This window comes from Pinus tabuliformis, chromosome 8 (genome assembly GCF_031772625.1).
Source record: "Pinus tabuliformis cultivar Carrire ecotype Pingquan chromosome 8, CPIR1, whole genome shotgun sequence".
NCBI classification, from domain to species: domain Eukaryota; kingdom Viridiplantae; phylum Streptophyta; class Pinopsida; order Pinales; family Pinaceae; genus Pinus; species Pinus tabuliformis.
This window is the reverse complement of record NC_142294.1, coordinates 2,076,942,612-2,076,954,282: the sequence shown is the minus strand read 5'-3', so window position 1 is coordinate 2,076,954,282 and position 11,671 is coordinate 2,076,942,612. Positions and strand designations below refer to the sequence as shown.

Here is an 11,671-nt window from a genome sequence, read left to right as displayed (position 1 = left end):
TCCCACATTACGAGGTTTGCCGTTTTACAATTATTTTCAAGACCAAAATAAGCTTTCCACCCCCATTAATCATTTTCTCAATGCTATAGTTCAAGTTGAGCTTGTGATGAATATCAATTCCTAGGTACTTGTAAGAAGACACTTCCTCCAAGTTACTATTGTCATATATAAAATTAGCGTAAGTGTCCTTCTTGGATTTGATAATCATAACTTTTGTTTTGTCAGTGTTAATAGTCATACCCATGGTAGAGCAGAAATCCTTAAGAAGTCTAAGTTGCTTATCAAGATCAGATGGGTACCTTGTGAGAAAAACAATATCGTTAGCATAGAGAAGAAGGATGATGACTATCCCAGCTAAGATTATGCCAACACAACCTGCTTCCTCTAAACAACCTTTTAGCTTGTCGATGTAAATGCCAAATTGGGTAGGGGAGAGGGGGTAACCTTGTTTAACTCTGATATTACACTTAATATCTTTCAACCACCCCTCATTTCTCTTTAACTTGGCAATTACATTCTCGCATAACCTTACAGCGGCAGCTCTCAACTCGAAAAGAACCTTTAGCTCTTCTAATCTATTCCATAGGTTGTTTCTAGGAATCGTATCGAAAGCCTTTCTAAAGTCCACAAAGCAATAAAAGAGATTGGATTTATCATTGCGACATTCCTCCACAATGATCCTAAGCATAACAAGGTGGTCTGTTGTTGAGTGCTACCTTCTAAAACCTGCTTGGCCTTTAGCCCGCTTACCTTCACTTTCAAGCCATATGCTCAACTTCTTTTCTAAAATAATACCATATAACTTGGCTAAGAGAGGGCTGATCATAATTGTCCGACAATCAAAGGGGTTATTTGTATCCCCACTTTTAAAAATATGGATAATTAGGCTCTAAGTCCATGGTTTAGGGAACCCTTGCTTGACCTCTTAATTGAAAAGCTTGTGGATGTGGGGGATGAGGACAAGCCCTCCAATTTTTAAGATTTCCGCCTGGTAACTTTCAATGTCCTTAGCTTTCCCATTTTCTAAGCGTTTAACCCAAAAATCAATGTCTTCTAATGAGAAAACTTCTTTCGTTGTGCGCAGGGTTTCAAAGTTATCCATTACATTTGGAGATTCATAAAGCTTTTTAAGATAGGAATTCCAATGGTGTAAAGCAATTTTATTATTATCTTTAGTTTTCCTAATTAGGGCTTTGTATATTTTTATCTTACCAATTTTAAAAGATTCTTCAACAACTTCTTTAATTGCTCTCCTCGGACTTTTACAATCTTTGTCATACTATGAGTTGATTTTGCTACTTCTTTTATTATTTGAAACTTCAATTGAAAACTTTAATATATATTTAGTTCACTTATCATTTAATATTTAGTTATTTTTAATTAAACTTTACCAGTAAATATTATAGACTCTCATCCACATATTATATCTTTAATATATTTTTTATTTAATATTTAAATATCTCCCCTACCTATTATATCTTTCATATATTTTTTATTTAATATTTAAATAATTTTATATATTTAATATATATTTTAGTTCACTTGTCATTTAATAATTAATTATTTTTAATTAAACTTTTCTTAAAAGATAACTTCTTGATATTGATATTGAAAGAATGAGTTGGACATTGATTGTTTTCATAGATTGGTTTTCAATTCCTAAGGCCTTAGTCTAATGAGTTGGAGGAATTGCCCGGAAAGTTATAGAAATTCCGGTTATATTTAAAGAAAATATGGCAAGGATTTTTGTAAATCCAAGTTATAGTTGTTAAACTTCAAAATTTTAGTTGTCCCAGATGTTTTTGATGGTGCTGAACCCATTTCCACCATCAAAAAAACAATTCAAACATGATCTCTACAAGATTTTTTGAAATTTTTTGCCCAAATTCTAGCCACTTTTAGTCATCCGAACAATTCCTCCGCGTGGGTAAATGACTCCATTACTAAATGGTCCAATTCTCACTTCGCTTTGTAAATTAATAGAAAATAAAAAAATAAATTATTTTACACACGCTAATGCCCGCTTACTGGGATATAAATACACGAGTAAGACGTGTTACTGCCCAATTACGATTTATGCTTTTCACACTAATGCCCCATTACTGGGATATAAATACACGAGTAATACGTGTTACTGCCCCAATACGATTTTTGCTTTCCGTGGAAAGGTACGCGTGGGGAACATACTTCGCCATTTGATCTGCAAATTCAGTGTCAAAATGTACCGTGTGCAAGAGATAATATATGCTTCTGACTCTAAGAATATAATATGTTCGGTTTCTTTTACCCTAACGAACGCTACAGCACAAACAGGGTAAACGCTACAGCACAGACAGGGTAAAAGAACGCTACAGCACTAACATTTCGCTGCTGTTATTGTTTAGTAAAGCTTGGTGAGTTGGCAAGTTTACAGAGAGAAAAGGAATGCTACAGCAATTGGAAGCGGAAAGATTCTGCACGTTCTACGAAGGATGGAATTATTGGCTTTGTTGTGTCCTCATTCACCCCCGGTAACGCAATTTGCTTCTATAGTCATTTCTCGACCGTATTTCGAGATTCTTTGTATTGGAATGGTAGGCCTAAATATCTGTAGTTTAAGACTGGCATCATAATTGAATCAACTAGAATTATTCACTTAGCCACTGACAAATTGTTACATCGGAATTGTTCGGTTTTTTAAACGTTAATGAGTTTGAACTATTCTGTAGTTTAGAACTAGAATATTCATGCCAAAATTCATCTTGAAAGCCAAAGAAGGTCGTGTAATTTTGAAATAAGTGAACACCGTAAAAATATAAACTATGACTGTTTCCTGGTTGTACCATATTTGATTTTTTTCTCACATGGAGGCTTAATGTTATATTCAATGAAGGCATGAGTGAAAGAAAGAAAATATGGATGAAACAAAACTACACATGGATGCAAAAATGGAATATATACTTCAATGTCTGTCTCACAAATAGCAAGGAGCTAAAGGATTTTGTCATGGGGAAGTTTCATAAAAAGGTATGGGGAAAAGAGTTGGGTAGGAAGAAGAAATATTACATTGAGGAATTCAACCCTACGTGTGATCTACAACAAAAAGAGTTCATTGGAGCTAGCATTTCGTGGAGGGCAAAGGTTCTTATTGCTCAATTAAGGACCAACTCACATCAACTTCAGTGTGAAATAAGACGGTGGAAAAGGCCTAAAGAAGCTTGGGAAAAACAGGTGTGTACATTTTGCATGTCTGAGGTTGTGGAGTCGGAAAAACATTTCATTTTGGAATGTGATGCATTCAAAAACATCAGAGAAACTTATGAGAACATGTTAGCATCAGTTTCTTGGCATTGTCTTTTTAGCAATGAGATTGTTGGAAGGTTGGGTCAGCTCATCATCAATTTGAATCGGAAAATGATTGAATTGCAAAAAGCGAAAAACAGAGAACTAATGGTCTCATAGGCTATTTTTAGTCTTGTGGACCTTAAAATATCATTTCATTTCATTTCATGAACGTTTGGGCATGCGATCTAACTGAGCCACTTTACATTTATTTGAGCTAAACAAAATCGCTTTACATTTAATGGCGCTGAACAAAACCGCTTTACATTTCATTTGCGACATATTGTCATTGGAATTTCCCCTAGATTTCGTATATATTATCTCACTTCCTTGTTTATTTATTACCAAGATTTGAACTTCGGATATCGTTATTTCACTTTCTTGTCTATGGTACCAAGATTTGGATTTCTGATACGGTTATTTCTTACACTAATCATCCATGAGAGAGAAGAATGTGCAGAAATTAAAAATAGAATAGTTGTATATATATGAAATAAAGAACAAACCATTGACAGCATAATATCTTGGGGAAAATTCTTATGAAAAGAAACACCACCATCTAAAGCAGACTCAATGTATTATTCAGTGACTAAAACGGTTACAATATAGGTTTGTGCTTTTTACAAGAATGTTTAGAAGTGGCTTAATTATGGAGAAAATTCTACAACATAACAATAAGCTAAAAAGACCGTGTTGGCAAGAGCAAGAGGGTAATATTGTGCCCTGATGATCAAAAAGAGTTACAATTTGCTTGGTGATTGGGAACCTCAACCAATAACGAAGCATAATACTTGGCTTTATGGGAAGGGCTAGTAATAGCCATAGCAAAAGGAATTCACTGCTTAATGGTCTTTGGTGACTCAATGGTAGTAAGCATTTCAAGGACATATAATTTTATCATGTATATCGACACTTGAACACAGTGGATGATGCACTTGCAAACAAGGGAGCAACCTTGGATCAAGGTAAATTGGAGTAGGATCAAAGTCAAATATCTTATATACTTTTGCCATGACTCGTGGAATCAATGTTCATGTCAATGAATATGAGCAAAATGGTGTTAATGGTCGTGGATCAAATCGTCAGATAATTGTTTGCGTCAACAATCTAAATCCACATTTAAGTTCGTCCACGTCGTTTAATTCCCCGCTCAAAGGGAGAGCAGATTGGAAACACACTCATAAATGGGGTTGGATGGTGGAGGACCATCGACTTGACAACAATCGCCTTTGGTTAGCACATGACAGATCTTGGAAGGACATTGGTAGCACGTTAAATATATGCGAGGTGCGATGTGGAGAATGCAAGCAAAGTTGCCTATAGCCTTGATGAGGAAAGCATGCTATTTCAGATCTGAGTTAAACGCACAAAATCTCCGTGTTGAAAACTGCTCAAAGGAATTAATTGTGGTGAACTGTATCACTAGTGCCTTGAAGAGGAAAGCATGCTATTTTAGATCTGAGTTAAATGCACAAAATCTCTGTATTGACAACTACTCAAAGGAATTAACAGTGGTGAACTATATCGCCAGTGCCTTGAAAAGGAAAGCATGATATTTCAGATCTGAGTTAAACACACAAAATCTCCGTATTGAGCATTGCTCAAAGGAACTAACAATGGTGAATTGTATCACTAGTGCCATGGATTTGGCAGGTCAAAAATTAAATGCCCTTAAATGGTGACCTTGTAGCGGGAGCGAGGCAACAAATTATGGGGTTGTTAATAAAAGGATAACAGTGGTAATCAAATTGTAAGCATCAAGCAGAGTTGCAAAGAAGCTAAATGCGACAAGTATTGTCCTAAGCGTTTCGATGTGCAGGAGAGCTCTAATGGCGACAAGCAACTTGAAATTCCTTGAATAGGCACAGGAGAGGATGGATAATTTATTGGAAAGGTTGTTAGAGCCCATGGAGAACATGCTGGGCCTCATGAAGCGAAGGAGTTGTTATCGCTCAAACTAGCAAGGGTCCTAGGAGGGAATCCTATAAAGAAACTACTAGGTCAAGTGGCAACAATGGAGCAATAACCCACTGTCACCTTAGCTAAATCTCCCCGCTCTTTACGGACTTTCATCGATGGGAGGAGTCCCAGTATGAGAGGAATCACTAGAATAGATGGATTAATGATAGGATGTAGGTTGATTCCTAAAGCCTATTCACAAGAGAGGCTCAGATAATGGGCTTACTTGCTATAGAAGCAAGATGGATGACTCTCTTAGAAGTGCTAAAAGGATGCCTAGACCCAGGGTTTGAGGAGTGGTACTTGCAAAGAAGTGTCCAAGATCAAGGAATCCTAGAAAACTAGGTTTTCTTAGTGATATTTGTTGAATTAGAGTTATAGTGTAGTGGGAACACGAAGAAGCCCAAGTGGGCCTGAACGAGGTCAAGGGCTTGGATTGAAGCAACAAATGGATGATCTTGACCAAGTTAAGGAGGAGAATAGGATCAAGGGAATTGAAATTTTCTTGGAATTTGAGTGCAATGATCCTAATGAAGCCACCAACCAAAGGGAACCTAGGGATGAGAACAATCTCCAAGCTAGGGCTTGGAATATCTTGAGATTGCATTGTGGGATCAACCTCAAATTTGGAGCACCTCTCAAGAAAACCCCAACGCAATGGTTGACCATTTTTCAAGGATTTTCAATGACTAGAAATGATTTTAGGTGATGCCCTAGGAGGCCTACTAGGTTAGGGATTAAAATAAAAGGAAGGAGGTGAAAAAGAGTTTTCAATCAAGGAGTTCCCCAACAACTTTGTATGGCATTAGCAGCAACTAGGTTACAAGGGAATTTTATACTTCTAATTATTTGCAAATGATGACTTATCAAAATAATGTGTGAACAATCATGTATCCCTAGGACAATAATCCACCATACATTTCAACAATCAATATGAAAAATCCCTCACAAAGACAAGATAAGCAACTTCGCATAAGCATAAGAGCAGCTATACTAGCTTTATGAATGAAAATATTCCATAGATGATTTCATGAGACAAATTACAAAATAAGCATGAAAAGAGTACTCATAATAGACAACAAAATTTTCCAAACATCAAGTGCAAGAAAAACGAAGATCCAAAACAAACATCAAGATCTTCCAAACAATGAAATGCATTAATTCTCCAACTCATCCATCAAAAGGTCTAGCGAAAATCTCAAGAGATACAAATGATCCAAATCCAAGTGATGATGAGATTCAAGTGAGCTCTCATCAATTTATATCCTTCCTAAAGAGTTCGATTTGCCTAATTAGGCCTATTTAAGCCCCAAATAATAAAATAATGTACAACAATGGGATGAATTGGTGAAAAACCCACTAAGATAGCTCCATAATACAAAGATAAGCCACTCAAGAGGGAAACATAGTAAATACAATGAGTCGTTGGGCCCTTGAAGAGGCCTAATGGAGTCCACATTATGCCAAGGTGAGAGAATAGGCTCCAAACATAGTGACCAAGGGGGTGACCCCTTGATATCCAAGCAAATCATATGTGGTGTCCCCAAGTGGGTGTGGGGGCACAATGACACCCTCATGGGTCTCCAAGTGAATCGATAATGCCTGTATACCATCTGTAAGGGCTAGAATGATGACATAAGCCCTCCCTTTGTCTCTCATGGTAAGACACATCCTCATCTGGGCCTTGGAACATCTGCCAAGTGTGTGGTGCAAGTGTGAAGCCGATTGGGCATGGTGGTCCAGGTGCATCATCCTCATCCAAAAAGGTGGAACATGAGCAATCAACAAATGGTGCTGAGGGATCCATGAAGTGACAATCTGCTCTCTGCTATGGTGGAGGCCTATGGCTTTCAATGCCCACCCTACAAGTGCCAATCTGACCCTCTGGAGGGCTTGGACCTCCTATAGGGAGACCAAACCCCAAATGGAGACCCACCTACAAGAGACCCACCTACAATCCTGTATAAGATCCAATGCATCTCTTCGCCTTCCAGTACAACAAATCATTAGAGTAATCGAGTAAAAGAGCTTACAAATCACGATATAATGATGGAAAGTGTTGGGGCATTAGAGAAGGCTCCAAGCCACATGCCATTGTATAAGGGTCACTACACTAGGGGAAGGCCACACTTGGGTATATGAATGTAGGAGGGAGCAATTGTGGTACATGAGTTACCCTGACTTTTATTTTTCCACCCTTCTTCACATGCCTTTTGCCTTTGATTAATTTTTCTTCATAACTGCTCAGGGCTCTAGGGGATGAGAGCATGATGTGTAGGATATAGCAGTGATTACCCTCTTAAGGTGGGGTAGTTCGTCGCCCACTAAGGGTTGAGACAATCATGGGTTCTTTAATGATGTAAAGGGCCAATATTAGGGGCCCTAGGAACCAGGGTGATGGCCATAATGATAGGGGTAGAGCTCATGTTTGGCTTTTGCCCATGTGCTAAATTTGTATGCCCCGACCATATTTTGCATTTTATGGTGCATTTCCTGTTGAGAGTGCCCAAAATATGTTTTTTCTTTTCTTTTTAGCTGCGTTAACCTCTGGAGCATTGTTCTAGGTTTGTCCCAAGGTGTGGAAAAGGGGAGGGGGAAGCTAACTCCTTGTGGACCCAATGGACAAATCTGGATCCAGATGGGAAATTGATAAATGGGGTTATAATAAGCGGAAGGGGGTGATATATATATGATGTTGGGAAGCGGGACTGTTACCCACTACTTGTGGGTAGTATGCATAGGAGAATTTTTTTCTCCTAGATGGTCCTCAGCTGACAGCCAACAACCCCTTGTAGCCCCCCAGATAGCTCGATTGTGCCATTTTCTCCACCACTTGAGCTAACCATGTGGTTCCTCGCCCATCTGTTATGAATGTATGTTTGAAGGTGAGCCTCCTGACCCCAAATATATGACTTTTCATTGGTTTGGTTTGAGTAATTTTGTTTACTTTTCATCGACACTTTTTGGCATGGATTGGTGGGGGGATTTGACAGAAAGAGTGGAATAGGTCTGTATTCTTGTCTCCACTGCCCGATTTCGTGGTTACCCTTGTATCCTAGTCCCGTGGCATCTCCTTTACTACCAATTAGCTTTAGGGATGGAACTACATGGGAAGTCCCGATATTGGTTGCATAATCCCGCTTCCTGATACCACCTACATTACTCCCCTTCCACTCATTTTAGCCCCATTCATCTCTTTTCCCATCTGGGTCCACATGTGTCTACTGGGTCCACATAGGGTTAGCCTCCCCTTCCTCTTGTCCACACCTTGGGTTGAGCCTAGAATGATGCCCCAGAGGTTGATGTAGCTAAAAAGAAAATAAAAAGCATAATTTGGACACTATCAACAGGAAATTGTAACGACCAAAAGTCATATATGCAGCGGAAATCTTTAAAATACTTCAAAGACGTAAATGTCCATTGTAAGACATGTCACTGTATATTGAATTGATTTAAGATATGAGATGATTACAAATGAGAATGAGGGCTTGCTTATATACCCTAGGCAGGTGCCCTTTCATAAATGGTCATGTCTTTCAGACATGCTTCTTCATTACTAACTAACTAACTATTAGTTAATTAAGTATTATTTATTATTATATTTTATATTTACATTATTATTTTTATATGAATTATATTAATAACATTGCCTCTCTCTTCAAGAAGCTTTGTCCTCAATGCTTACTGACAATATCTTCTCATCTCTGAACTTTCATCTTCGTTGATACAAGATGATATGATGCTGTGACTGATAGACAAAATTGTCGCACTGAGAATGGATCAGACCATCCTAGATTAATCTTTTGTGGAATCTTTTGATCTCTGGAAATTTGTGATGAATAGTTATCGTAGACCTGGATTTTGCAAACTTCAGTATTCTTGGGGACATAAATTTGTCGTTTATGTTCTGAGTGATACTGGCACGTAGATTAATTGGAAAGTCTACTCTTGTGATTAAGATGTCGATAAATAGTTCTTCTGGTTGGAATTTCCCTTATCATGTTAGTGGTTGTTTCTTGATTTTCTTTAGGTACTGTTGTTGTCGAGTTGGCCACTGAATCATCATTTGGAATGTCCATCGTTTGAACTGCAACTTCTGCATGTGTCTTCACTTCAGTAGGTTTATCCTCTGCTTGAGTTATGATTTTGACTGGATCAGTATTTGTTTCTTTATCTTCAACTTGGACTAAAACGACTGGAGACTTCGATACTACTTCTTGAAGTTGTTCTAACTTGTCATTTAGTGATTTCTTGTCACTTTTAAGCTTCTTTATTTGCGTAAGGCATACTTGGTTATGATTCCTTAGACATGAAAGTTCACCATTTTCTGAATTGTTGACTTTGTCCTTAGTATCTTTCTTTTTATCTTTTAAATTTTTTATTTGCTCTAATAATTTTTTATTAAGGGTTTTAGGCACAAATTTTCTTTTTCTTTTTTTGATAAATTCTCCTTTAGTTCCTTATCATAACTTTCATTTTCTTGTTTTAATCTTTGTTTCTTAAGCTTGGAATTTTTTATCTGCGAAAGTAATTTCTCATTGTGGTCCCTTAGACGCCAAATTTCTTCATTGCTTTCTGTTGATTTTTTATGAAACCAATCTCTAAGATTTTTATATTTCTTTTCTGATGCTTCGTTCTTTTGTTGAAGTTTTGCAATTTTTTCTTTTAATCTTTTAATTTGTGTCTGGGCATTATCTTGATATTCTTCTTTAGTAAACAATCTTCGACATTTTGGACAAGGTATTGTGCGATTTTAAAGAATTGATAAATATTGATCTTCTGTTCGACAAAATGGACATTTGGTCCAAAAAGTAGAGTTATATATGGAATCCATAGTTTCTTTGTTCATTTTTAAATTAGACTCCATTCGGTTTTTCCTTCAAAAATTGACTACTTCTTTACAATAAGTGCCCTTTTATTTGATCAACTTGAACACCTTAATAAATTTCGTTAACTTTTATTTTCCTCGATTATATATTTTTTCCCACTTAAAAAAAATTAATATAACTCCACTATTTAAATAAACTGCACTTTAAATTTATTATAATGCTTTTAAAAAATACTCTTCCTTTGTTATAACTTGTTTCCTTATGTCTCTTTATAGTTCTAGATTTAACCCTTTATAAACTTTAATATATGGATATTTTAAGTAACTTTCTATAATAATACCCTCTTCGTACTTATATATAATTTTCAATAATTTTATGACTTGAACTTTTCATTAAAATACCCCTTTATAATATAATACTTCTCTTTATATATCTTTTATTTATACTTTTTTCTTTTTCTTTTCGAAAAGTTACAACCCTGGTGAAACGTGGCTATTCACCTCTTTGGGGTATAATATAAAATATATGTCCACTTATGTGCCTTTGAGTCTATTAATTTTCTCCACGTAAAAAGTAAAACTTACCATTAAGATAAATAGATTTTGTATTCATTTTTTTCTTCTTTTACCTTGAAAATACCATGGGCAGTTACCATGGGTTGTTAAAACCACGAGCTTGTAAACTACTTAATATGAAGAATCAAGATAATCTTCTCTACTCTTCCTTCTCTTACGTATAGTTTTAAAGAGATTTGGAAAGATTCCCTTTTGACTTTATCATGCACTTTTTATCAATAATGTAGAACTTTTTTATATATATGAGTGTTCTCCTTCAAAATTTGTAGCGGACTATTTTTTTTAGCAGAATCATTGAAATATCCATGGCCAAAGGCCTTGTTATTATTATTATTATTATGATTATTTTTATTTATTTATTATTATTATTATTATTTTTTATAAGTGGCTGATGGCCTGACCGAAAATGGAGAAACTCCAACTCGTGTAGTGAAACGCTTTAGTTGCGACGACAAGTTGATAGCCAAAGGCCGAGATCTGCCAACATGGCTCTGATACCAATGTAACGACCAGAAATGTACCACAAAATGCAAAAGATGGTCGGGACACACAAATTTAGCACGTGGGCAAAAGCCAAACATGAGCTCTACCCATTTATCCATGGCCACCACACTGGTTCGTATGAGCCCTCATGAGTTCTCTCTCCATCACTAAGGAACCCATGATTGTCCCAACCCCTAGTGGGCGATGAATCGCCCCACTTCAAGGGGGTATCCACTGCTACATATTACACATCATGCTGTCCATCCCCTGGAGCCTCGAGCAGTTATGAAGAAAAATCAATCAAAGACAAAAGGCATATGAAGTAGGGTGGAAAAACAAAGGCCGGAGTTACTCACGTGCCACGATTTGCTCCCTCCTTCACTCGTATACCCAGGTGTGGGCTTCCCTTATTATAGCTACCCTTGCACTTTGACATGTGGTCTGGATGATTCCCCCTGATCCCCATTCCATTCCATTATTATATCATTTGCTACCTACCACTTA

General features: G+C 36.8%; 1 protein-coding gene across 2 annotated transcripts in view; it reads left to right on the top strand.

The window, feature by feature from the left end:
* Positions 1-2,143: 2,143 nt before the first annotated feature.
* The window catches only part of ABCC13 (multidrug resistance-associated protein 11), a 547,614-nt gene continuing 538,086 nt past the window's right edge, over positions 2,144-11,671 (top strand). For both annotated transcript variants that reach the window (XM_089375024.1, XM_089375023.1), the window contains exon 1: positions 2,144-2,510. In XM_089375024.1, coding sequence (XP_089231150.1) covers positions 2,472-2,510 — 39 coding nt within the window. In that variant the 5' untranslated portion in view covers positions 2,144-2,471. The remainder of the gene's footprint in view (positions 2,511-11,671) is intronic.